This window comes from Osmerus eperlanus, chromosome 7 (genome assembly GCF_963692335.1).
Source record: "Osmerus eperlanus chromosome 7, fOsmEpe2.1, whole genome shotgun sequence".
Lineage (NCBI taxonomy): Eukaryota > Metazoa > Chordata > Actinopteri > Osmeriformes > Osmeridae > Osmerus > Osmerus eperlanus.
The window spans coordinates 2,733,148-2,760,331 of record NC_085024.1 but is presented as its reverse complement, the minus strand read 5'-3'; the positions used below and the strand labels follow the sequence as shown (position 1 = coordinate 2,760,331).

Sequence of the window (27,184 nt, the reverse complement as noted above, 5' to 3'; positions counted from 1 at the left end):
TGATATGACAGAGTACCTAGTTTTTAACCACTAGGGAAAGAAACCGCTGGGATCTACCACCAAACAATCAACAACAACGCTTTTGCAAATATTCGTTGGAATCAAGACCAGGAGTTCAGTCATAAGTGAGCATTAACCATAGAGGGTAAACTGAAAAAGTTGAAGAATAAAAAATGAGGCAGTTAAACGTTAAGCTTGAGTTCAGAGCTAGGAGAGTCAAGTGGTTCGGTTCAGCCCAACGTGTCTGTCACCTCTGCACCACGCCAGCTAATCCCCCAGGAGCAGGTCCAGGCTTGTTCCGCACGCAAACATGGAAAAATACGTCCTGACAGGTGAAACGTACCAGTCCAAACCACAAGCCTGGCCCCCATTCAACCTGCGTCTATTAACAAGCTCGTAAGTAATCTCTGAAGAACTAAATGGCACTTATTTTGGTTGTTCACAATGTGTGCTTCATGTTTTGGCTACTCGCAATGTTTTGTGGCTATCTCGTTGTTATGATCAGTGACCTATGCACTTTGTAAAGCTCTGTCTTGGAAGTCGCTTTGGATAAAAGCGTCTGCTAAAAGAATAAATGTGTAAATGTAAATGTAAATGCTAAACCCAGTCTGTGAGGAGCTCCCACACACACACACACACACACACACACACTATGACACGGCGTACACACATACTGTACACATGACATAATAACGTTCAAGGATCACACAGAGGGCAGGTTCGGTTGTCTCCTTCTCACTGGCACTGGCATGACCAGAGGAGGCGGCCATCTTGATGAGGTGGGATCAGCTAGCTAGCATGCAGCTGGAATACAGTCCCCGGATATTTTATCTGGACTGTGTGACCTGATACTGTGCAAGGAGAATGCACTGCATGAATGTAAAGGCAGGGTAGGTACGTTTTGTAAACCTAGCAATTTTGACTTGAGTTTGAAAGGATTCAAAGCACACTATCCCACCTCCTCCCTTCAAAACCAATAATTTTACTGTCAGATCTTGGGATTTGTTAGTTGCTATCATAATGTGAGATTTATTTGAGTGAATATGACAAAAAGTGCTTCAACATTACCTACCCTGCCTTTAAGACAACTACTTACCTGATTGAAAGTTTTGTTTATTGAAGTTCAGCCAATAATGCCGACCAATAGATGAAAATCACTATCCCTAGAAACTTTAGTACAAACTGTTAGGCCTACAGCATTTAGCGACACATTGAGGGCTTGATCTGGATTCATACTTGGCTTCAGAGAAATTCTTGGAATTATTAGAAATGAGTGTGTCTGTATGCATGCTAGCAATGGAATATTATCTAAAGGGCAGGTTTTCTTCAACACGTATCCCAGGCAGGTTAAATCGAGTGGATCCCAAGATACAACTGAAATGTGACCAGTGAGTTGGACCCTTCCCCTTTAAGAGAGCACATTCCCCTTTAAGAGCATAGAGATGATAGCTTGGTTGAGAGCGGCAGAGGAGGAGGTAATAATGAGAATCAGATGGTGGCCTGAATGCTGCGTAACAGATGGTGGCCTGAATGCTGTGTAACAGAGTGACAGAGTGACAGAGCAATGAACCCTGACAGGCCTGGCCAACAGTCTGCACAGCGCTCTTGTGCCTTTATCTCTCTGTTAGCCTGGTTCTGCTATGCCCAGTTCTGCTAGGCCAGTTCTGCAAGCGTGGAATAAGATCAAGAGATGTTAGGAGAGTGGTAGTAAAGTTTACACTGGAGTAGGGGTGGGCAGTATGAACGGTATAGAAACCGTTATGAATTTGGCCTACGATATGGAATTTGACTATACCGTGCTAACCGCGGTAGAGCCTTCCAGGAATAAGATTAGTCACAGCCCCATTCACAGCAGGCACGGCATAAAATTACTGTGCGGGACTTTAACGCAAGTATCACAATCAATCTACCCAAACATCGCAAGCAATCTTCCGGATCCTCATCAGTAGCCTATTCCACAGATGGAGTACAGTATCGTTTTCAGGTTTCACCATTCGGTTTTATATGACAACCTCCGACGTCAAAAATTGCAGCATGGAAGAGTGTAGCCATGCAAGCAATGATGCCAGGTTGGTTAGAACTGTGAAATCTTTATTGTAGGCCAACAGAATCGACTATTCAGCCAAGTAATAATTTGGTAAAGCTAGCTCACTACAAATATTTAACAACGTTTTTTGTGATCCCATAAATGTAGACTACTGTTGAAAGCTACATGTTAGCTCTTCTTCCGTGGCAAAGCACTGCAAAAGTTCAACAAATGCGAATATAGCAGCGGTGCGGATTACATTGTCATGAGATTTTGAGAAAAATGAATATATAACTATATATATATATATATCGACCGGAAAAAGGTGGAGTGCAATCTCCGGGTCGGGGAGGAGATCTTGTCCCAAGCGGAGGAGTTCAAGTATCTTGGGGTCTTGTTCACGAGTGAGGGAAGGATGGAGCGCGAGATCGACAGGCGGATCGGTGCAGCGTCCGCAGTGATGCGGGCTCTGCATCGGTCCGTTGTGGTGAAGAAGGAGCTGAGTCGAAAGGCGAAGCTCTCTATTTACAAGTCGATCTACGTTCCTACCCTCACCTATGGTCACGAACTGTGGGTAGTGACCGAAAGAACGAGATCGCGAATACAAGCGGCCGAAATGAGTTTTCTCCGCAGGGTGTCCGGGCTCTCCCTTAGAGATAGGGTGAGAAGCTCGGTCATCCGGGAGGGGCTCAGAGTAGAACCGCTGCTCCTCCGCGTCGAGAGGGGCCAGTTGAGGTGGCTCGGGCATCTGATAAGGATGCCGCCTGGACGCCTCCCTGGTGAGGTGTTCTGGGCACGTCCCACTGGGAAGAGGCCCGGGGGAAGACCCAGGACACGCTGGAGGGACTATGTCTCTCGGCTGGCCTGGGAACGCCTCGGGGTCCCCCAGGAAGAGCTGGTGGAAGTAGGTTGCTGCCCCCGCGACCCGACCCCCGGACAAGCGGAAGATGATGGATGGATGGATATATATATACTGTTACCGTCCGTGCTTCAGAATTATACCGTAATATACATTTTAGGCCATACCTCCCAGCCCTAAACTGGAGTTATATAATCCTGGTCATGTGACTGAAGAATCCTCCAGTGTTAAGGTCACCTTTGGACTGAACATGGCTAATGTCTTCCAGGAACAGAACGCACAAGCTCTAAAACGGAGGCAATCGCCATGCCAACACGACTTGGAGGATGACAGAGTAAAACAGGCCAAGGGAAATTCCAAAGACGATCTTAGCCTCTCCTCAGAGATGACAGGGAAGTGAAAAATGGCTGCACTACAAATAATACATGTGTTTTAAACTAACAGCAGGAGTGTCATTAGCGCTTCATTAAACGTATTCAGGGTTTTTTGTTTGTTTCAAACATAATATTGTATATATCAGTTTATACAGGCAGATGAGCAGTGGCCTGGGTTTGCATGTTTCCCCCCCCCCCTCCCTGCCTTTTCTGTCACACATCACTTAAAAACGGTCCAATAAAGCATAGTAGAGCCAAATATGTCTATATATTTTGATAGCTATATACATAAAGATACTCCAAACACATGACGTTTTGTGGATCATGCGATGTTGCGATGTGTCTGTCTGAGCTGAGGAGTTGAGGGTGTCTCACGTGTTTTCCAGAGGAGGGTGGGCAGGGTGGGAGGGACCCGGGGCTGAGGACAGGGGAGCTGGCTGGACTGCACAGCTCTGGGAAGGGGTTAGGGATGGCTGGCAGGGAGGAAGTCCTTAGCTGCTCCTCCTCCTCCTGCAGTCTCCTGGTAAAACGCACAGACAGAAAGACAGGTCACCAGACAGACAGGTCACCAGACAGACAGGTCAACAGACAGACAGGTCAACACCAGACAGACAGGACTGGTCAACACCAGACAGACAGACAGACAGGTCAACACCAGACAGACAGACAGGACTGGTCAACACCAGACAGACAGACAGACAGGATTGGTCAACACCAGACAGACTGACAGGTCACCAGACAGACAGACAGACAGGTCAACAGACAGACAGACAGGTCAACACCAGACAGACTAACAGAAAGGACTGGTCAACAGACAGGACTGGTCAACATCAGACAGACAGACAGGACTGGTCAACAGACAGACAGACAGGTCAACACCAGACAGGCAGACAGGTCAACACCAGACAGACAGACAGGACAGGTCAACACCAGACAGACAGACAGGACTGGTCAACACCAGACAGACAGACAGGACAGGTCAACACCAGCCAGACAGACAGGACTGGTCAACACACCGGACGGACAGGACTGCTGACAGAGAAAGCCTGCCTTGGTGAATGGGTGGTCAAATCGAAGCTCTAGGAGTTGATTGTTTGGAGGGGATTCTAACCCTAACCCAGACAGGCATGGAGCTTGACTTACTCATACCCTTCAAAATCCATCAAAACATCTTCAGCTGTTTCCATCCACTGACCTTCACATAACCCCCAACCAGGTAAACTGACTCCTAAACAGAGCCAGCAGCAGTCAACTAGCTAGCTCCTCTCAGCTCCCCTCTGCACTGACCGAGGTGGCGTCTGAGCCGTGACGGCTAGCTAGCTGCTCTCAGCTCCCCTCTGCACTGACCGAGGTGGCGTCTGAGCCGTGACGGCTAGCTAGCTCCTCTCAGCTCCCCTCTGCACTGACCGAGGTGGCGTCTGAGCCGTGACGGCTAGCTAGCTCCTCTCAGCTCCCCTCTGCACTGACCGAGGTGGCGTCTGAGCCGTGACGGCTAGCTAGCTGCTCTCAGCTTCCCTCTGCACTGACCGAGGTGGTGTCTGAGCCCTGGCGGCTAGCCGGCTCCAACATTTCTCCACATCCGAGGGAGTTCAAAAGCTCCGATCCTTTTGATGTTGTCAAATCTAAGCTGGAGTGGAGGTGAGATGGAGGTCAGGGCTGCATAATCTCCCAGTGTGAGTGTCCTACAACCCACTAGATCTGGTTTCTCTGTGCCTTGATACACAGACCATGCTGAAACCAGACACTCTTTATTCTGGACCAAATAGTCAAATCAGCAAAGACCTGGTATATGCTCCAAAAAGAGAACACTACTGCATGCACTAAAATAATACACTTTAGTTGTATTCTCGTGTGCTGTTCTGCTTCGGTTACGTGTTTACAACGCAGGCTGTTTGTAATATACTAGTCCTGAGCACCCCGTTATTATGCTGTATCACAAGCATTGTGCAGTTTTTACTGTGCGTTTGATCAGTGTTATGCGAGTGGTTATGAGTAAAATCAATTTAACAGCCCTTTTTACAAGCAGTGTCACAAGGGGTTTCGCATACGCCCACAGAACTGCACCTAAACCAACCTAAATGAACGTGTGTGTTTGTCGAATGTACGTGTGTGTGTGTACCTGAAGGCGAGAATGTGCATTGGCTGGGACCTTCGCAGGTTTTGTTTGGGCGACACAGACTGCAGCGTGCAGGCCTCTTTGGTTGCGGCCGGGCGCTGCGATTGGCCATTCTGCAGTAAGGGGGTGGAGTCAGTCAGCAGGCTGCATGTGGTGTATAGGCTCTCGAAGGAAGAGTTCATGTCATTCACCAGCGCCTCCAGATCCACATCGTCATCTGTGGGACAAGGAGAGCAGTCACACATCTGCCGTTCAGACTGTTGACATTGTGAAGTTTGGCTTCTGGTCGCCAGCGTTGATTTTGTGCTGAAGCCCTGGGGTATGTTGCATGAAAGGCACACGGCATCTAAACGCGATTAACCACACACACGTCTGTGTACTTCCTTTAACCACACAGATACAGTACAAAGAGATGGGTGAGGTATGTCAGAACACAGAGATGGGTGAGGTATGTCAGAACACAGATATGGGTGAGGTATGTCAGAACACAGAGATGGGTGAGGTATGTCAGTACACAGAGATGGGTGAGGTATGTCAGAACACAGAGATGGGTGAGGTATGTCAGTACAAAGAGATGGGTGAGGTATGCCAGAACACAGAGATGGGTGAGGTATGTCAGTACAAAGAGATGGGTGAGGTATGCCAGAACACAGAGATGGGTGAGGTATGTCAGAACACAGAGATGGGTGAGGTATGTCAGAACACAGAGATGGGTGAGGTATGTCAGTACACAGAGATGGGTGAGGTATGTCAGAACACAGAGATGGGTGAGGTATGTCAGTACACAGAGATGGGTGAGGTATGTCAGAACACAGAGATGGGTGAGGTATGTCAGAACACAGAGATGGGTGAGGTATGTCAGAACACAGTAGGAGAATGGGCTTGTAGAGGTGGTGTACTCGAGGACAAGCTTCTAAAGCAAGGCTTCTGCTCTCTTGGCTGTGCTGCAGTTACCCACCGATCCAGTAGGTGGAACACAACTCCCACTCTGTCATCAACAACAGGAAGTGAATATCCATGGAAGAAAAAACAAAACAAATTCCTGCCTCTTAAATCTCCTACTTTTTCTTTTACTTTTAGTACATCTACAACTGCCTTTACAAAGTATGTTCTACATGCAAAATGCATACATTTGCATACTACTGTACTTTGTGCTAACTTTGCGCCTTGAATTCTGGCCCTCTTGATCGTATGTCTGTCAAAGTTTGTAGCACAAAATTGTAATATTGTTGAAAACATTTCTAGCTCAAATTTTTTCAGCAGAGCTGACCAGAGAGCTGCATACTGTCGGAGGGCAACCAGCGCTCTGCTGTTGTTACTTTATAATGTCTGTCATTAACACAGGCTGAATGATTGACTGATTTAATATTAGTTACTTAAGGTGAATCCCCCTTGGGTCTGTGATTGCATCAACTCCAATGCTAATGCTGAAGCTAACGCTAAATCTAACGCTAACTAGGGTTGCCACCCGTCACGGTTACCCCGGGATTCTTCTATTTTTCGAACGACTTTCCCGGTTTAAAAAAAATATTTACAGGGACACAAATTGTCCAGTTTTTTGTGAATTTTTAAATGTTTAATAAAACGTCATTTGACATTTCCTCCTACTGCTATTCCACCAGGAGCAACAACAACATCGGCAACCCTGCTCCATGCCCGTTTTTTTTACATATCTGTACGAATACAGACGTATCAAACATGGCTGGGTATGCAGCCACACAGACAATCAGTTTGTCCTCCATCTTGAAACTGTGAAAACTAGAAATGTTTACCATGACCAACGGTTGCTACGTTACAAGAAACACAACAACAAGCCGATTGGCCATCGCTTGCGAAAATCGCTCCTCATTTACATAAAGTTGAGAAAATCTCAACTTGAATCGCTTGGATCGCGTCGCTACCCACAATGCACCACGCAAGCGATTCGTCTGGCTCCATTGAAAATGAATGGAAAGCATTGCATCGCTCGCATCGCGTTGCTGTAGTGGACACGCACCGTAACCCTAAACCTCCCTAGAGAGAAAGAGAACAGAATCATGAAGTGATTAAGCAGAAAAGCAGGAGTGTCTCAGGATTCAGACTACAGTCAATATAAGCTTGGTGAGAGTTTTGGGGGTTACGATGTATCCCTTTCAATTAGAATGGTTCACATGCTGCACCTTCAATCAGAATGGTTCACATGCTACACCTTCAATCAGAATGGTTCACATGCTACACCTTCAATCAGAATGGTTCACATGCTGCACCTTCAATCAGAATGGTTCACATGCTACACCTTCAATCAGAATGGTTCACATGCTGCACCTTCAATCAGAATGGTTCACATGCTGCACCTTCAATCAGAATGGTTCACATGCTGCACCTTCAATCAGAATGGTTCACATGCTGCACCTTCAATCAGAATGGTTCACATGCTGCACCTTCAATCAGAATGGTTCACATGCTGCACCTTCAATCAGAATGGTTCACATGCTGCACCTTCAATCAGAATGGTTCACATGCTGCACCTTCAATCAGAATGGTTCACATGCTGCACATGCTGCACCTTAATATACAACAGACCTCCTTTCCATCCCTCCGCCCACCCAACCTCCATCCCTCCCTGTACAAGGCCCTTTCATGTGAGGAATGTCTGGATATTGTTGCCTACCTAGCTGTCACAGATAATACTTCGCCGTAAAGCAGGGCCTACATTGAGACCCTGGACCCCTCTACAAAGCATAACTGGACCTTCCCTTCTAGACTTCAAATCACTGTTTAAATTCTCTAACCAGTCAGATAGGATTAGGAGTGCATTAGTGGTATTGATGGGATTTGTAACCTAGTAACTGTGTTCTGCATGGGGAATAGCGAGGTCATATTGCCTGGGTCTGTGTACTAACCAGTGTGTCTGTCGGGACTATCCAAAACAATTCTGGTGTCGCAATCAAGTGTAATCGCGGTAAATTGAGCAGCCTGCGATCCTTATGCATAGTCGTTTATTTTGGAATGTGAATTTTGAAACCATATACAAAGGAGCCGGAGGGGCATAAACAGGTTCAGATCCCCCCTCGTACATCGTTTTGGATCAAACTGTAAAAAAAATACTTAGCCTCAAGGAAAATGTGCACCTAATGTACAGGATTAATCGATAAATCCATAGATTAATTGACCATGGTACAGCCCCCCCCCCCCAGAGAACTGACCATGGTACTTTCCCCCAGGGAACTGAACATGACAATGTACTTTCTGCTCCATTTATTTCCCTGATGGCACCGAGATTCCTGCCCCTGGCCCAGCCACCACGCCTTCCTTGTCTAACTCCCACGCTGGGGCAATATTGTGCTTAACTCTCATGCTCCGGTTAGCATGGATGGATTTTGTAAAGCACAATTAGATAGAAAGCTTAATTATAATGGCACCCTGCGTCTTTACAAATCAGTCTTTGAACTGCTGAATTGTTTACAGTGGAAGAGCCCTCGTATATATCCCCCCCCCCTCCCCTCCTATCAGAACTTAATGGGTGAGGACCTCTGGTGTAGCAGGCGTCTGGTACAACCCCCCACCCTGGGCCTGGTGGACACGCACACGCTCAACAATATGAGGGGCCATGAGGAACATTGTTCAGAATGACCATATACATGTCCTTTTCTTCTCTCATGCACATATGAAACTAAACTTATTTACATACTAGACTGAATACTGTACTGCAGGGGTCCCCAAACTACGGCCCACGGGCCGAATATGGCCCGCACACAAATTGTTTTTATTATTAAAAATACATCAAAACGTATAAGTTCTAGTGGTGGGCCGTTATCGGCGTTAACGCGCGTTAACCCGCTGCGACTCTTATCGGCGATAAAAAAAAATATTGCCGTTTATCTATTCTCAAGGTTGGGTTGGGAGCTGGGTCTATACTACGCAAGCTATGATGACTTTCACCTTGATATTTTAGCGCGGATGTATAACTAGCCGAATTGCACTGTAGGGGGCGAGAACCAGTCTTCGAACCTGTGTGTATGCCTTGTGTATGAAATTATCACATCAAACGTGACGTGCTAACATGGATGTTTGCTTCAGGGAGAATGTATTTTTAAGAAGCTTCCCAATGGAAACCTCGACAAGACTAAGGTTGTTTGCACCTTGTGCTATGCGGAATTAGTTTACTGTAGGAGTTCTTCCAGTCTCAAATACCACCTAAACGCAAAGCATCCCTTAGCTAATGCGGAAGATGCCGGGCCAAGCACTGATGTAGCGCAGGGGAAGAGTCGTCGTCAAACTATGATGTTTGAGTGCAACCGAGGCAAACCCGTCAGCACAGCTCTATCAGCCAAGCTAACTAATCTAATAAACAGTTAATAAACACAATTACATCTTATTGAACATAATTTATTTTCATCACCAATTATCATAGTAGAACAGCTTTCTCAAGCAGTTTGTGATGCATTTTGGAAACAGGAGATGAGCTCCTGGTCTAATGCGCCACCTGGTTTGAGAAACCCATTCTCAAAGACTTACTTTTAGTCATTATTTGTGTAGCACACATATTCTGAATGCCTTCGGCGGAATTCAAATGAGCCATTTTAATCTAGATTAACGCCAAGATTACAGTGAGATTAATCTAGATTAAAAAAAATAATCTATGCCCCCCACTAATAAATTCACACTAATTAATATGCATAAATAAGTAAATGTTTTTATTTCAATAGCAATGAATATGAAAAAAGGTAATTACGATAGTAATAATGCTCTTTTAATAGGCTATATATCCCTTGTCATATAACAAAATAATAAAGTAATCTGGCATAATAAATACATTTAAAATCATATTAAAATCTCCACAATAATACTGGTAGTCACTCCGGCCCAAGTAATTTTCTGTTACAGACCGACCCGGCCCCACATTAAAGAAAGGAAAAATTATCTGACCCTCACAGAAAAAGTTTGGGGACCCCTGCTGTACTGGTTTCATATGTGTATGGGCGAGGAAAACCACTGTATATTTTTCTGGACATACTTTGCTGATTTAAAGTCCTTTGTTTTGGTTATGTAAGGGATAATGACCGACGAGGTGTACAATATCACCTGATAATAGTGATGGGAAGTTCGGATCATTTTACTGATTCGGTTCTTTGAGTCTCGTTCAGTAAAACGAACAAATCTTTTTTCGAGTCATTCGTTTATTTCAACGGGGGGGGGGGGGGGGGTAGAAAGACAGAGTCGGGAAATGAACGAATCGTTTGTTTCCTCTAGCTACCACTACAGAGCCTATGCAGGTCACATGAAAAATGATCCAAAGACTCGTACCCGAAGACCGAGTGGGGAAATAACAAATCATTTCTGTTTACTTGGACGAGCCTATGCAACAGTCCCGATGCGCGGTCACGAGAAAATGAACGAATCACTCTTTGAGAGGACTTGTTACTCCCGAGTCCTTGTAAGGATTTGTCCAAAATGAACGAATCGTTCACGAACGACACATCACTACCTGATAATGGACGATGCGGAGGTGTTCCGCGGTTGCTTACGCTGAGTCCATTTTTCTATGATATTATATGGCAACAACAGTACGAGATTCGCTAATGGGTAGTCATGCCCATAGATATATATAAAGGGTAGATGTCTCGTCCGCGTTGCCGGACAACGGAGTTGAACGTCCGCACATGGCGGCCATTTTGCTACAGTCAACTCGCTCACCCATAACATTGTGTTGATGCTACATGTAGGCTACTTTTTAAATGACCATAACTTGCTCAATTTTCAACCGATTTTGAAACGGGTTGGTTTGTTATCAACGTCAGAGATGTCGTTATGCCACTGCATACTTATTAATATATATATATTTTTTTTTATAGAAGTTAGAAATACTTCTGACGACTGACGTCAGCAGATATTTATAGAAATACAGGCTCTGCTCATACTATGAAGCCAGCGCAATAATTTAGAACGGTGAACAGACAGTTTTGCTTGAACTACTTAGTAGGTGTACATCAGAATCGAGTATTCACCCAGACCATGGTATACTTACCGTACTTTTTGGAAAATAAGCCGCATTTTCTATGAACAACACCCCACCAGTATGGGAGCTTTGTGTTTGTAAATCTGAGTATAAACCACACTGGAATATATGCCGCACTTGATACGGGAACAATGATACCAGGAAATGCACTAGTATAGGCGATCTTACAGCATGTAACACTTCGAAAATGAAAGTAAGTAAGTGCGTAATGTATGTTTTCTATTGCCCGGCAATTAACTAATATTTACCTTAAGACGCGTGAGTTCTAAATATTTTCGACGGTCCCCAAAGTGTAAGTTATTTTTCCGAAACGGTAGCTAGCTATCTTTAGTCATTCGTACATTTTAAAGCCATACTAAAGCGTTTGTGGCATAGTTTTTGTCCATCGGAAAATATTCAGTTGAAATGTTCGAAATCGCATATATGTGACGTTATGCTGTGAGACCCGCATTCGAACGATCACATGTGCGACGCTACTCCTTAACGGGTTAAATAGCATTCACAAAAAAAGTTTTCCTACTGTTGTTTTGTTATAAAAACGTGCTATAAGTCGCACGTTCTTTTGCTTAGTGTTTAAGATTGATGAAGGGTAACTTGGCCTCTTGCAGTTGAGGTGGCTGCTGCTGTTGCTGCTAAAGTAGCATTCTGCCCAGGTGATTCACCCACCTGATTCAGCCACCTGATTCACCCACCTGATTCAGCCACCTGATTCACCCACCTGATTCAGCCACCTGATTCACCCACCTGATTCACCCACATGTAGTGGTTCAACGGATGGCAAAACTCACAGTTTGGATCAGGCAGCAGTTTTGAGTCACAGGTCAATTCTCCACAAAACACATGTGTCAAGTCTGTATCTTTTCACTGCAACTCTGCATCGATATTCATGGCATGACGGGGAACTGTACGCATCACCGCTCAGTACGGGCCATGACATCACTACCTGCTAATGGTGTGTTTACATATTTACCTACTACGCAAATACATTAAAATGTATGCATTGTAATTCTGAGCAATGTCCCTAGTTCCCCTTATTTTTTGAGTGCACACAAACACATACACACACACACATTATAATGCAAAGAATCACACCATGACACATGCGGTCCGTGGCGGTGCAGAGTAATTGTTTGGGGCTAAACTACGCTGGCCCTAATCCATACAGTCGTGGGGCTCAAATCAACGTCAGTCAGGAGAGTGTGATGTTCAAAAGGGCTACATGAAAACGGAATGAGTTGGCTCATCCTTTGCTGTAATGTTCTGGGTTATTCCATGATGGAGCTAACACCATTCTTGGTGTCGCTGTAGCTCAACCAAGCCATACCCTGCCGTTTCCCATACATGCAATGAACATATTATTACGCCATAGGCCTAAGGAGAGGTATCTAAGTGGTAACAGGTGTAATCCTGCATTCATTTTTTCAGGCAAAGGCCTGTGAACATCTTACAGTTTAGACAGCAGCACAAACCTTGATGGTTAGGGGAGTTCCGATTGGTAGACGTCTGGAAACGTGGTCCAATTAGATCTGCTGGTTTGTGATTGGTAGACTGCTGGAAACTTGGCCCGATCAGATCTGCTGGGTTGTGATTGGTGGTTCGGTCTACTTTGTCCTGCTGAGAGAAATGCCAACACAGTGTCACAACAGAGTCTCTAGCACAATCCTCAAACACACCTCTCTAAACGACAACATGCAAATGTTTGAGGCAGTTCATCTGCTCCACTCCCAGGGCTCCGCCCTTTCCTCCCTTCACTCTCTCCTCCCTATTTTTAATCCCTCCCTCTTACTCCTCCAACCTCTCTTCTCCCTCCCTCCCTCCCTCCCTCCCTCCCTCTGCCAGATGTAAACAGAGACAGTGGGTGAAGGGTCGGCCAGGGGAGCACATGCCTGTCAGGAACACGTTCTTCTTGGCCTAAGGAGAAGCTCTAACCACTTCCTCACATCCATCCAGACATACAACAACTGCAAGAGAGAAAGAGACAGACAGAGAGAGAAAGAGAGAGAGAGTGATCAAACCCACCCTCTCAGATGTCAGTCCAGTTGGGTGGGTCCAGTTACCAGACTGACTAATCCCCCCCCCCCCCCCCATGAGGTATGAGAAAAAGACAGCCTGTGCTTACGAAAGGTTCAGGTCACCGATCGGTGCATGTGTGTGTGCGCGTGTGTGTTGGTGTGCATGTGTGTGGGTGTGTGTGTGTGCATGTGATTTGCTCTGATAAACAAGACGTCAGGACGCTGTGTCAATATCCACAACTCTGGCCAGAAGCACAAGAACGAGCAATGGGACATAGCATACCATGTGGTATGTTTGGCCTTAACACGACGATCTTTGCAAACTTCCTGTTGCTGACACTTAGGCTACTTATGGCTACAGTGTTTACTGTTGTTGGAAAACAGAAACTTGGTTAATAAAATCCAAGCAAATGATATTATTAACTATTTTGTGATCAGGTGATGTAACATGAACTATTTAAGATGATGGGACATTAACTCCAGGCTGAGATTACAACAAAAAACACAAATTTGGTTAGAAGATATTTTAATTTACTTGGTGCTGGGCTATCTTGGCCAGGACACTCTTTAAAAAGAAATGTCAGATCTCAATGAGCCCTTCCTGGCTAAACAAAAAAAAGGAAAACATGACCTCTTCACCTTGCATGTGTTTAGGGTCTTAGGCAGGTTTTAGGCCTGTAAAGGCTCAAGACGCACTTGTTCCGGGAGTACAACGGTACTTAGGAATGGTTTGCTTGACCCGATGTTAGTTTCCTCAAGGATCACAATGACTCTTGCTTAGAGACTTGTTGCTCTTGTGGTTAGTGGTAACTGATTTAAATTTTTGTACTCGCTGTGATATATTGTTTTTATCATTGTTGCTTGTTTTTTCCACAGGTACACTTGCACTTATAGCGGTTCATGTTGTTTAATTGTAACTTGTTTAACTACATGCTCTTATGGTTCTTCCCTTTGGCACTTACTTTGGTTGTTCACAATGTGTGCTTCATGTTTTGGCTACTTGCAATGTTTTTGTGGCTATCTTGTTGTTATGATCAGTGACCTATGCACTTTGTAAAGCTCTCTCTTGGAAGTCGCTTTAAAAAAGCGTCTGCTAAATGAATAAATGTAAATGTAACACAGGACTTCCATTAGCCAGGTGACTTAGCTGATTGCTATTTCCCACCAGGGTTAGGCTAGCAGCACCAGGACAACAAACAATGACAGAAAGCCCTTCAAAACAATACCTCTAATCCCTGGCTGGAGGCCACAAACCCAGCTCTGCCACGTCAAAGTCTCGCGCCATGTGAATCCTATGTGTTCACCTCAGAGGAATGTGCCTCCATGCTAGGGGCCCATTCACCACTTCGTCATTTTCATTCATGCTCTGCCCCTAAATCTATTGGGCGTGACAGGTACATTCAGACTGGGGAGAGAGAGAGAGAGAGAGAGAGAGAGAGAGAGAGAGAGAGAGAGAGAGAGAGAGAGAGAGAGAGAGAGAGAGAGAGCGTGAGAGAGAGAGAGAAAAAGAAAGAGAGAAAGAGAGCATTCTCCACAGCCAGCTGGGTAGCTAGCTATGCTTGGGTCAGCCTGTAGCTGTCTCTCCCTCCTCCACGCCTGTCTATAGAGGCTGGCTGGCTGAGGAAGAGTTGTCTAACCACACAGAGCTCTTCTGAGAAGCACAACAACAGGCCTGGTGGAGAGAGCCTCTTCTTTGTGCTGTAAGTTGGGCCTTCCATCGAAGGTTTCTCTTTCAAATAAGTTATTTACCCGCGCAGCTAAAAGAGGGTCTTCCACATCTACAATGCTAATGTGAAGCTAGCTTCTTTGTGTTTTGCCAGTTCTGCGAAGCGGCAAACTGTTTACTCGCCAGCTGTCTCAAGCCAATCACTGTCAAAACAGGTGCCGTTGGGGAATGAGACATGCAAGTTCGCTGCTAACCAAGCCTCGTTATGATACACATAATACACACGCAGCATCAGGAAGAACCGACCATGTTGGTGGTGTAGGGCTGTAATGGCCCCTTATGTCACTGGTCACCCAGACATTCGCCTGGGACAGTCGTTGATTTGCATGAATGCTAAAATGACAATCACACCTTAATGACACACCTCTGGAGGGGGTCTCAACACTTGAAGAGGAAGGTGGACCGAGGAAGACTCTGAAATTATCATTAAAAGTTGTGTTCTTGTAAATATAGTTCTAAACAGTTTTTAATGTCATGTTTGATATGATTTCTTCTTGGTTTCTTATTTTATGTATTACATTCTAGTAATAATTTTAATACTGTAACATCATGTACAGTACCAGTCAAAGGTTTTGACACATTTTCCCTTGAATGGGAAAATATGTCCAAACTTTTGACTGGTACTGTACATTTACAGGGTTTACAGAGTTTGTACTTGCAGCAGACCAACATGTGTTTACATATTCCCTTGTCTCGCAAGGGCACCACTTGGTCTACTGCAGCCTTGATTAATAATCCAATTTGAATCTGTATGCGTTAGACAACCTTTCTGTCATATGGTCGGTATCCCCATTTTAGTCAGGTTTGGGTGTATATAGGGATAAGTTTTACCAATCACTTTGAGTTCTGTTTAAGATACAGCTCCGGTGCGTTAGGCTCCTAGTCTTCATTGTGAATACCTTCGTTAGCGATTGCTCTGAAGGTATGTTTTGTATTTTATGATGTTTCATTATCATTGAATTGATTATCTTACTATTTAGATATTAAAATATTTTTGTGCATTTTTAAGTTACTTGTTCTCCATGTACGTATATATCACGCTACGGTGGTGAAAACCTTGATCTAGTTGGGTCGATGCGGCTAATACTGATTATATACATAGACTTTTGAAGTCGGTTTTAACTTAAGGCCTCTGAGTCACTTACAGTGGACCTCCACGCTCCGAAGGAAATACCGGAGCCTCCGAGTGGTCGGTTTACATACTGTGTTGATGGTTAAATCCATATTATAGTAGAGATAAACAACTGATTAGTGAGTATGCATACTTTAAGGTCGGTACTCTGAACAAGCAGACCATTTCTACCTACGTCAGAGTTTCATGTCATTAACTGTTTAGCGCTCAAGGTTACAGGTAATGCACTTGTGCACATTTCTAAAATGCCTTCGTTTTAGCCAATCACTGTAAAGAGCGGGTCTTTTTAAATAGCTTGCTAGCACAACATGCTAGCGGACAAACTTTGTAGCACAATGGCGTGTTGTTTTGTCTCTTTGTGGGCCGGCCGCAAGCAATAAAGCTTTCTTAAACTTGTTCACCGACTGACTGTGCAATGCTTGATATATTAATATTTCTGACAGAGTCAGATATTAATGAGTCAATTATCTCCCTGAACATCTAACCAGAATTGTGTTTCCCAAGCCGGGGACAAACACCAAGTGTCTCCATCCTTACCATTCCCACTACAGTGGGTGGTTGCGTACCATGTAGTTCTAGTTCAAGTCTTTTATTGTCAGATGCACAGAACAACACAAGGTCAGACTGGGCACTGAAATTCTTAGGACAAGACAACGCGAAGCAACCTGGCATAACATGACATATGAGTACTCAGAACATATATTACACCTATGATAAGCTAACATATAATATACTAAACCTAAAATACTGTATACTAAACCTCTAATACACATATTAACCTATACTAACCTAATAACCTATACTAACCTAAGACAAGTGGGGTACAGTTAGTGCAATATTGCTGATGCAACCAGTAGCTGAAAGTGCAAACAGTGACTGAAAGTGACAGTGTGTAAAGTGGCTAGTGAGAAGTGTCGACAGTATATCTAAATAAATAAATAAATAAATATCAATGTCCATATCAATGTTCATTCAAAAGCCTGATGGCCCTTGGAAAGAAACTGTAGTCCAGTCTTCGTGTGCGAGACTGAATGCTTCGGTATCGCCTGCCAGAAGGTAACGGGGTAAAGAGACTGAAGGATGGGTGGTAACAGTCTCTTAGGATCCTGCCAGCTTTCCTGAGGCATCGTGTGTGGTAGGTGTCCTGTAGGGCTGGGAGCTTCCTGCCAGTGATGAACTCAGCAGACCTGACCACATTACGTAGGGCCTTGCGGTCCTTGTCTGTGCAGCTCACTTACCACACTGTGATGCAACCAGTCAGTATGATCTCTATTGTGCATCTGTAAAAGTTAGTGAGGATGACTGAATCCATGCCAAACTTCTTCAGTCTCCTCAGGAAGAATAGGCGTTTCCGGGCCGCTTTGACCACCTTTACCGTGTGAGATCATCGCTGATGTTTACCCCGAGGAACCTGAAGCAGCTGACCTTTTCCACTTCGGATCCGTTGATGTAAGCTGAAGCCTTACCACTAAGGCATGGGTTCAAATACGCCTTAGCCCCCTCCCTCCCTCCCTTTCCTGTCACACTTAACTTGAAGCTGTCCAGTAAAGCCCCCCCCCCCCACACACACACACACACAAGACAAGAGAACGTGTTACCTGGTAATTTGGATGGTGTAGAAAGTAATCGGGGCAACCGGCCACAGCCATGATCTGAATCCTCCGGTCTCTCACCGTCTTGGTCACATTCAGCTTGGACAGGGACGCCTGCTGAGGAAAACATAGCACCAAGGTTCATTGATGCTGAAAAACCAGGAAGGTGAGACTAAGAGTAGACTAATATAGCGCAGAGCACATCTTAACCCACATAGTTGTACATGCAGGGCCAGTAAACACAATCTGCTAACTTCATCCATCCTTGACAGCGCCTGGCGTCTGAATTCTGGGGTGTTCCTCTTCAAACAATGGATTTCTGCACGCTTAGAGGGAAGATTCTGAGGTTGAAAATGAACTGGTGTCTGAGGCTACACTCTGTCTGAGCACCTGAATAAGCTTGGTACACAATAGAGGCTATTTACATTCCAGAGAGTATATTTGTCTCTAATTTTATCATCTTAACACACAACCGAGTAGACATCCATTCTTTCAAATTGTCATTGGAATACAATCACATTTGAGTTTCTTTCATTTCAGTTAGTGGAGTCACACTTCCTTTCCTTCCAACCCTCCTCCCCCAGCTGCACTCCCCCCTCTCCTCCCCCAGCCGCCCTCCCCCCTCTCCTCCCCCAGCCGCCCTCCCCCTCTACCCCCCCCCCCCCCCCCACAAGTTCAACAGTTGGACTCTATTTGGACTTCTCAAAGTGGCTATCCTATCAACCTTTTGGCACAAGTGCGTCAAATAAACACTTGTAAACATTTCCCCCAAAATACTGCAGGCAGACTTCTCCAAAACCTAAAGTTAGGCCATACTTCCAGAACAAACCCAACTATGAAGTCATTTTGACATCAATAGCACTGCTATTCTAAATAGCAGTTGAAGACCACAGGCCTTGCTTCACCTTAAGTTTGGTTCAGTGTGAGGTAGGGTTTAGTGTGAGGTAGGGTTAAGTGTGAGGTAGGGGGTAGGATTTAGTGTGAGGTAGGGTTGTGTTTAGTGTGAGGTAGGGTTTAGTGTGGGGTAGGGTTGTGTTTAGTGTGAGGTAGGGTTGTGTTTAGTGTAAGGTAGGGTTAAGTGTAAGGTAGGGGGTAGGGTTTAGTGTGAGGTAGGATTGTGTTTAGTGTGAGGTAGGGTTTAGTGTGGGGTAGGGTTGTGTTTAGTGTGAGGTAGGGTTGTGTTTAGTGTGAGGTAGGTTTTAGTGTGGGGTAGGGTTGTGTTTAGTGTGAGGTAGGGTTGTGTTTAGTGTGAGGTAGGTTTTAGTGTGGGGTAGGGTTGTGTTTAGTGTGAGGTTGGGTTATGTGTGGGTTAGGGGGTAGTGTGGGGTAGGGGGTAGGGTTTAGTGTGAGGTAGGGTTGTGTTTAGTGTGAGGTAGGTTTTAGTGTGAGGTAGGTTTTAGTGTGAGGTAGGGTTGTGTTTAGTTTGAGGTAGGGTTGTGTTTAGTGGGAGGTAGTGTTAAGTGTGGGGTAGGGTTGTGTTTAATGTTAGGTAGGGTTAAGTGTGGGGTAGGGGTTTAGTGTGAGGTAGGGTTTAGTGTGAGATTGTGTTGAGTGTGGGGTAGTTTTGTTAGTTAGATTCGGGTTTGTACAGCTCCAGATCCAGCTCCACCAGAGCTGTTACTAAGCTATGAATTATCCCCAAAATAGCTCATTAGAAGTAAACAGGATCCAGAGTTCTCAGGGACGGTCATCCTCTCCAATTTGTTGAGAAAGCTCAGCATGACAAAAGTTTGAACTTGCAAATAATGATCCAGTCATGAATGCACCCACCACAAAGAGGTTAGGATCAGTGAGACCCGCTCAATGAGTTTACTTGTGATGAATCTGTGTGTGGGTGTAGTGTGTGTGCTTCTTCCTTCAGTGTGTGTGTGTTTCCATTGGTTTGAGCACGAGTGTGCCTCATTTTGTGTGTGACATCAGTATTATAAGGACACCTGCATCCGAGCGTGCAAGATCAAGTGTGCTATGATGTCTAATCGCTCCCTTGTAGTTCCCGTGCAGTGACACAGTCCTCTCCTTGAGGTATCAATAGAGGGATTAAGCTGCATGCAAGGAGCCTTTGATTTGACTCTTTACACTTGAACAGAGTAATGAAACTTAGTGGCCTATGACCTTAACAGTGCAATGATCCCTGTTGTGATCATCATAAGGGTCTGGACCCCATCGTTCCCAGCGGTGCTGCCTTGCCACTTATTAAGACGATTTTTGCTCAAGCTTGCATGAATGCAAAACGTTACTTCAAACGGAGAATTAGCGTTGACAATCTTAAACTTCTGTCACCTGGCAGCCCTGTATGAGCATGTAACTATTAACCGCTTAAGATTTTCACATCTTGGTACCTAGACACTATGAAAGTAGCCTTTAAGTCAAGAGACAAACTTTCATTTGAGGGGTGGAATACATTTCCATATTTGGGCTACGTTGGGAAAACTCCAGTGATCATCGTAGCTTCCAACAGCAGAAGAACGTAGTGAAGTTCACTAGTTAGGTCTAGTCGTGTTTAAGTCTTATCGCCAAGTAAGCCTACTACTTAGTCACGTTAATCAATATACCTATTACCAATCTATTGGTACCTTTTTCCATTTTCCACTACCATTTCTCAGATCTCGTACAGCTAGCACTATCTAACCAGCGCCACATACAAACGGCATGTGGTCAAAACTAGGCAACGTTTCACGTAACCAGCTAGCTAGCTCAGGAATATTAGACAACTAAGCTAGCTGATGTAGCTAGAAAGCCATAACTATATAGGCAACAACCGTTCTTTAGCTAAAAACCATAGAAACGTGTAGGCTACAAGTGCTAGTACTGAGACAAAGTCTGCTTTAATATCCCTTAGTGTTAAAACACCAGAGAGCAGCCAGCATTCGAATCAACAGGGGCTATTTAAAGTAAAGCCTAATTGAACTGTAACAACATTTCCCCAAAGTGATCTCCCATTTTGCTTGGTGTGACTAAGGATAAATATCACATTAGCGCCAAAACACTAGGCATTAGCATTGACCGCAGATCAAGAGGTTGCAGGTTCTAATCCCACCCTATGTCTGATACAACAAGCGTCAGCTAAATTAATTAATCACATCATTAGCCTAAATTACACAAAGCCTCTTTCAATGGGGTGTTATTACTATGTTCATAATGTGTTATTACTGTGTTCATAATGTGTTATTACTGTGTTCATAATGCCAAATGTAGTTTGTGACGGTTCGGTTCTCTACTAAAATAGTCATTCCGACAAAGGGCATATGTGTGACTGGACTGTCTCACAGTAGGCTAGGCTATTTTTACAGACTACATCTGAGTAGCCTACCTCTGATTTCAAACTTATCCATTCAAAGCTTTACGAATGCTTTTAAAATACTACATTTCACAGTAAAGGACAACATGAGTGTGAAATAGAAACGTTTAAACTTTTAACCCTTCCACATCTGAGCCAACTAAAACAGAAATAAATGTCTTGCAGGCGCTGCGGCCAAATGTGTGCCTAGTAGTGCTCCCCATTTATTGTCGTCATGTGCACAGTACAACACAGGGTCATGTGCACTGTACAACACAGGGTCATGTGCACTGTACAACACAGGGTCATGTGCACTGTACAACACAGGGTCATGTGCACAGTACAACACAGGGTCATGTGCACTGTACAACACAGGGTCATGTGCACTGTACAACACAGGGTCATGTGCACAGTACAACACAGGGTCATGTGCACAGTACAACACAGGGTCATGTGCACTGTACAACACAGGGTCATGTGCAGGGGCGGTCCTAGCACATTTGGCGCCCCGTGCAAGGTTACCATAGATACGCTGATGAGTGCCGGTGAGCATTAACCTAGGCTGCATTAAAAATGAGAGAGGGTACAATTTCTGAGAAAATTGTGAGGTGTGCTTGCGTCGGTTTCTACTTAAAGTTGGTGTAGGCAAGTTTTGCGAAGCTAGCTAATTTAGCTTCTATTCCAAACGACTCAAACCATAATATCCCACCCCTCCCTTCAAAGCCCCTCACACAAAACACATGAACACGCTGCCTGACTTCTGCCGGGAGACTAGTCCAGTTTGTCTATGAGAGAGAGAGAGCATTTTAGAAAGCAGCATCGTTTTTTCACAAATTACCCCATGTCGCAGTCACATGTAAGAACCAAGGGGCAACATATCCACTTCCTCTCACTGTACGAAAATGAAGCCAAAATATCCTGTGCTCCGATCTTGCGCTGGTGATGTCATTTGGAGCCAGAGTCTGATCAGTAGTGATCAGGTGATGGAGCAGCGGTATCCAGCCGGTCATGTGACTGGCTGTAAGTAGGAGAAACCGCCTCGCGCTTGTCCACTCCAATCGTTCGGATATTGAATGGCATCGATTGCTCTACAGGACTTATGATCATCATTTGATATCCCTCTCGTGGTTTATAACTTTAATAATCTATCAGTCCCACCACAATACCTTATCTCAACAGCGCAAATACAGGGAAAACAAAGCTGACTAAGTATTAGCTAACTGGTTGGTAGCTAATACTGTAGCTGGCTAACACAGCTGGTGCATCCTGTGCTTTGGATAACTAGATTACCTGCTACAGAAGAGCACATCCAACAGGCAGAAGGTAACATTTTCCTCACCTGGAGAAGTTGGCTGTGCTCCGTTTTGGTCCTAGATTCAGACCCCCAGACCGGTAAGTACGTTTTACAGCTGAGCTAACTGGAGGTTACGCTACTGCAATACTGTCTATGTAGTGCAAACATTTACAAGAGTTTTGAGGGTGGGAAAATTATAAATAATAAATAAATATATAAATGAGAGAGAATATAGGTTGCACCTTGCCAAAGGCAGATACACCCAATTAGGTTAAGGTGGCAAAAGCAAATATTGGGGTGATCATGTGATCAATTGTAGCCTCAATACGTAGTTTCCCTGGGCATCCAGAAGCATAACATCCAAAGATCTCTACAGCTCATTCTCATTCCACAAGTGCAGTCAGTCTACTCAGAATACAGTGATGGATGAGGGAGAGAGGAGAGAGGGATGAGTCAGAGAGGAATGAGGCAGGGAGGGATGAGGCAGAGAGGAATGAGGGATGAGGCAGAGAGGAATGAAGCAGGGAGGGATGAGGCAGAGAGGAATGAGGCAGAGGAATGAGGCAGGGAGGGATGAGGCAGAGAGGAGGCAGTGAGGGATGAGGCAGAGAGGAGAGGAATGAGGCAGAGAGGAGAGGAATGAGGAAGGGAGGGATGAGGCAGAGAAGAGGCAGTGAGGGATGAGGCAGAGAGGAGAGGAATGAGGCAGGGAGCAATGAGGCAGTGAGGAGGAAGTGAGGGATGAGGCAGAGAGGAGAGAGGGATGAGGCAGGGAGGGATGAGGCAGAGGAGAGAGGTATGAAGCAAGGAGGAATGAGGCAGTGAGGGGATCAGGCAGAGAGGAGAGAAGGATGAGGCAGAGAGGAAAGAGGGATGAGGCAGAGGAGAGAGGAAAGGGGGATGATCCAGGGTGTGATGCAGTCCTGAACAGTTTGCTGTAGTGCTGTGCAGTATAACGTACTCTTGTACAGTACGGCTTTCTTCTCTAGATTCATACAGATGAACAGTGCAACTCTTGTCATTAGTTGGTTTAATGGCTTATCACATTGTGGTCACACCTCAGTAGCTATGCTTGTTGCACATGTTGATCACTCATTAATTGGCAGCTTCATTATCTGGGCGCAACAGCGTAAAGTAGGCTATACAAGAGCTTGTCTGATGTCACAGGGCCGCATGAATAGCAGCAGGCTCTGAGAGAGGCTTTGGTAAACATGGTCAATCGCTAATTGGATGAGGATTTCATTGGGCTAGGAGAAACGGCCTTATGCAATCTACATAATGAATGGCTTGGGACCTGTTTTGCTTATTCTCAAGCTTGCTACCAGGGTGGGCTTGCTCCTACTCCACTCCAACCCAAGATGCCATTTGGAGTGGAAGCTGATACTAAGCCATTTATCAATCCATAGAGAATGTCCTTTCTGATGTACACAATGCAGACAGAGGTGTGTAAGGATTTTGTTGACATTTTAGAACTTTGGGTATAAGATGAACTCCAAGAATGATTAACATATCCGAGATCAGCATGGTCTCTGTTCCACTGCTGTCATCCATGACCAGGGTCTTACTGCTGTCATCCATGACCAGGGTCTTACTGCTGTCATCCATGACTGCCATCATCCATGACCAGGGTCTTACTGCTGACCAGGGTCTTACTGCTGTCATCCATGACCAGGGTCTTACTGCTGTCATCCATGACCAGGGTCTTACTGCTGTCATCCATGACCAGGGTCTTACTGCTGTCATCCATGACTGCCATCATCCATGACCAGGGTCTTACTGCTGACCAGGGTCTTACTGCTGTCATCCATGACCAGGGTCTTACTGCTGACCAGGGTCTTACTGCTGTCATCCATGACCAGGGTCTTACTGCTGTCATCCATGACCAGGGTCTTACTGCTGTCATCCATGACCAGGGTCTTACTGCTGTCATCCATGACCAGGGTCTTACTGCTGTCATCCATGACTGCCATCATCCATGACCAGGGTCTTACTGCTGTCATCCATGACTGCCATCATCCATGACCAGGGTCTTACTGCTGTCATCCATGACCAGGGTCTTACTGCTGTCATCCATGACTGCCATCATCCATGACCAGGGTCTTACTGCTGTCATCCATGACTGCCATCATCCATGACCAGGGTCTTACTGCTGTCATCCATGACTGCTATCATCCATGACCAGGGTCTTACTGCTGTCATCCATGACCAATGTCTTACTGCTGTCATCCATGACCAGGGTCTTACTGCTGTCATCCATGACAATAATCGACAATAACCTGCCAGGACCCTTTGCATGTGTGGAAACTGACAGTAGAATACAGTACAGGGCCTACAGTACCAGTAACACTGTGTGCAGATCACAGGAACCGTGGTCTTCAGTGGTCTGGTTTGCACCAACACATCCATACTGGCACCAACACATCCATATTGGCACCAACACATCCATACTGGCACCAACACATCCATACTGGCACCAAAAAATCCATACTGGACAGAATATTGTGTATTTTAATCACCAGATGCTTTCTCCAAAGCAACATAAAGAAGGAGGTTTGAACCACTAGATCAGCAGTCAAATCCTCTAACCACTGAGCTCTATCCATCCCCTGTCCAGTCTGGGCCAAGGCATGAGTAAGGGGGGAAGTGGGGACTATACACTGACAGGAATTCTGTCTGAGCTTGGTGTAACATCAAACTGAGAAGAAAAACACACCCACACATTAGCTTCATGCTTCCGCTCTAATCCCAGTCTAAATTGAAGCAAACGTTCTGACTGGACCTGACACAGATCGAGATTAATAACTGACAATGAATGTGCAATTCAGCCAGAACTCCATCTGCGTGATTACTGTCCTGATGCAGCTTCCAGACCGGCTGCTCCTCGGGTCCATGACTAAACATCACTCAGGTAATTACTGGGTTAAGTGGCTGAAGAGGAACTCCAGGCACATGTCATGTTATCCGTACGTGATCAGTCGCTGCAGATTCATGCCTCATCAAGTCAGTGCCTTCAGAGCAGCGTGCCAAACTGCTCCCGGTCAGGTTACCGTTGGTTACATCTGGTCGTACCCATGAAACAGACAGATATTATGGTCTGTTCTGGACGGTTCTCTTGATCCGGAAAAGTGTACATGTTGAGCTTTGTAGCAGGTACATTTAAGAACCAATAGCTGATGTTTGTGATTGCTTCACTAAGGCCCCCCACACCGAGGCAACACACTCACCTTACCATATTTTCATAACAACGTATAAGTGAGAGAAAACATTTTAGCCATCGTTATGAAATTATAATTTAATTCTGATGAGTAAATTAAAAGTATCAACATGGATTATAATCCTGGCAGGATTCCATTGTGTAGCAATACTAACCTTAACCCAAACCTTCCGTATGGGATGGGTTTCTTTTCTAATGTCTACTCGCAAAATATACCGTTCAACCTCGTCCACAATAAAGACACGGCAGACTTGCCGTGGCGTCTGCACCGGGACCGCTGTGAGGAGACAGAGCGCATTAGCCGCTACGGTTCAGCAGACTACACACGAACTGGCCGGGGAAAACGCCTACCCCCCACCTCAAAGTTAAACAGCCAGGGTTAAGACCGGTAAAACTCAAACATGCTGGGGTGATGGGGCCCGACAGTTGCTTGCTTGTATTAATTACTTGCATTACTTTAATGTTCTAAATATGGACCCCGTGCCAAAAATAGCCAGATACTGAGCGATCTTCTCCGTTGCTTTTAGAACACTAGAAGCAGTTTATCAGCAAAGCAGTCACCGGATCATTATTAACCTACTGCACTCTAACAACGTGTTCATTTTGATGTTATGTAAAGTTGTAAATAAAACCAATGTATCTCGCTTTCCAATCTAACCCCTCGGCATAAACTACTGAACAAACACTATATGATAAGTCTCGAAAATCGCTCGACTTCTTCTTGGCACACGTGAGTTTATAGTGGACAGTCTTCAGGCAAATGCCTAAAGTTTATGCATTTGCATACAGCAAAAATAATACAGCATAACACACAACAGCGCTTGTTTATTACTGAAGTACTCACGTTATATCTTCTTTTGAGATTAAAGAGAAATCACAAGCATGCCAGGAGAATGTGTAGAGCCGTGACAATAGTAGCGCAAGTATTGCTTTTCTCGCTCAGTCCGTAGTGGTCAACATTCCCGATGAGAACACGGATTGACCGCAGTTCATCTCCCGAGTTCACTCCTCCTCACACGAAACAGCTCCTCCCTCCACCAGTTTGACTCCGCCCATCTATCCTTACGTCTCCCCTCTCTTGTTGCACGCTGGTCTACACGTAGTGGCGTTGCACATGACCTAACTTCATTCCTTCTGTGTGTTGAAACTTCTGTGTAGATAATGGTCACACGCGCATTCTACTACTCTAAAGAGTAGACTAGTGCAGGTCTGTAATAGAGACAAATGCCGCTCTGTAGAACTACAGTTGAGACTAGGGCTGCTCTGGTGAACTACAGTAGAGGCTGGGGCTGCTCTGTGCATGATTACAATGGCCACATTCAGTTATGTCTAAAAGATAGAAGGATGTTTACCATCAGTAAGCACCAGGCGAAGATTTGGCTTGAAGTCATCTCACAACCTTGTACTGTGTGGTGAGTCATAAGTTACCAGGAATCCTTCATTCAGAGTTGTTTTCTCTTGAAATGGCCACAGCAGGGCTGGCTTGGCAGCTGATGGGCTGGTTGCAGTTTCATAAGACAGATTCGAATGGCCACAAGTGAGCAGGAATTCTGACCAACAGAAC

The 27,184-nt window shown here is 45.1% G+C and overlaps 1 protein-coding gene across 3 annotated transcripts in view; it reads right to left on the bottom strand.

The window, feature by feature from the left end:
- grb10b (growth factor receptor-bound protein 10b) overlaps positions 1-26,604 on the bottom strand; it is a 43,995-nt gene extending 17,391 nt beyond the window's left edge. Inside the window, exons 1-5 of one of the 3 annotated variants that reach the window (XM_062466498.1) lie at positions 26,465-26,604; positions 17,842-17,952; positions 12,843-12,987; positions 5,379-5,592; positions 3,635-3,779 (exon numbers count right to left, since the gene is read on the bottom strand). In XM_062466498.1, the coding sequence (XP_062322482.1) occupies positions 3,635-3,779; positions 5,379-5,592; positions 12,843-12,987; positions 17,842-17,892 (555 nt within the window). In that variant the 5' untranslated portion in view covers positions 17,893-17,952; positions 26,465-26,604. The remainder of the gene's footprint in view (positions 1-3,634; positions 3,780-5,378; positions 5,593-12,842; positions 12,988-17,841; positions 17,953-26,464) is intronic. The other 2 variants (XM_062466497.1, XM_062466499.1) reach the window with 2 other exon arrangements.
- Between the last annotated feature and the right edge of the window lie 580 nt (positions 26,605-27,184).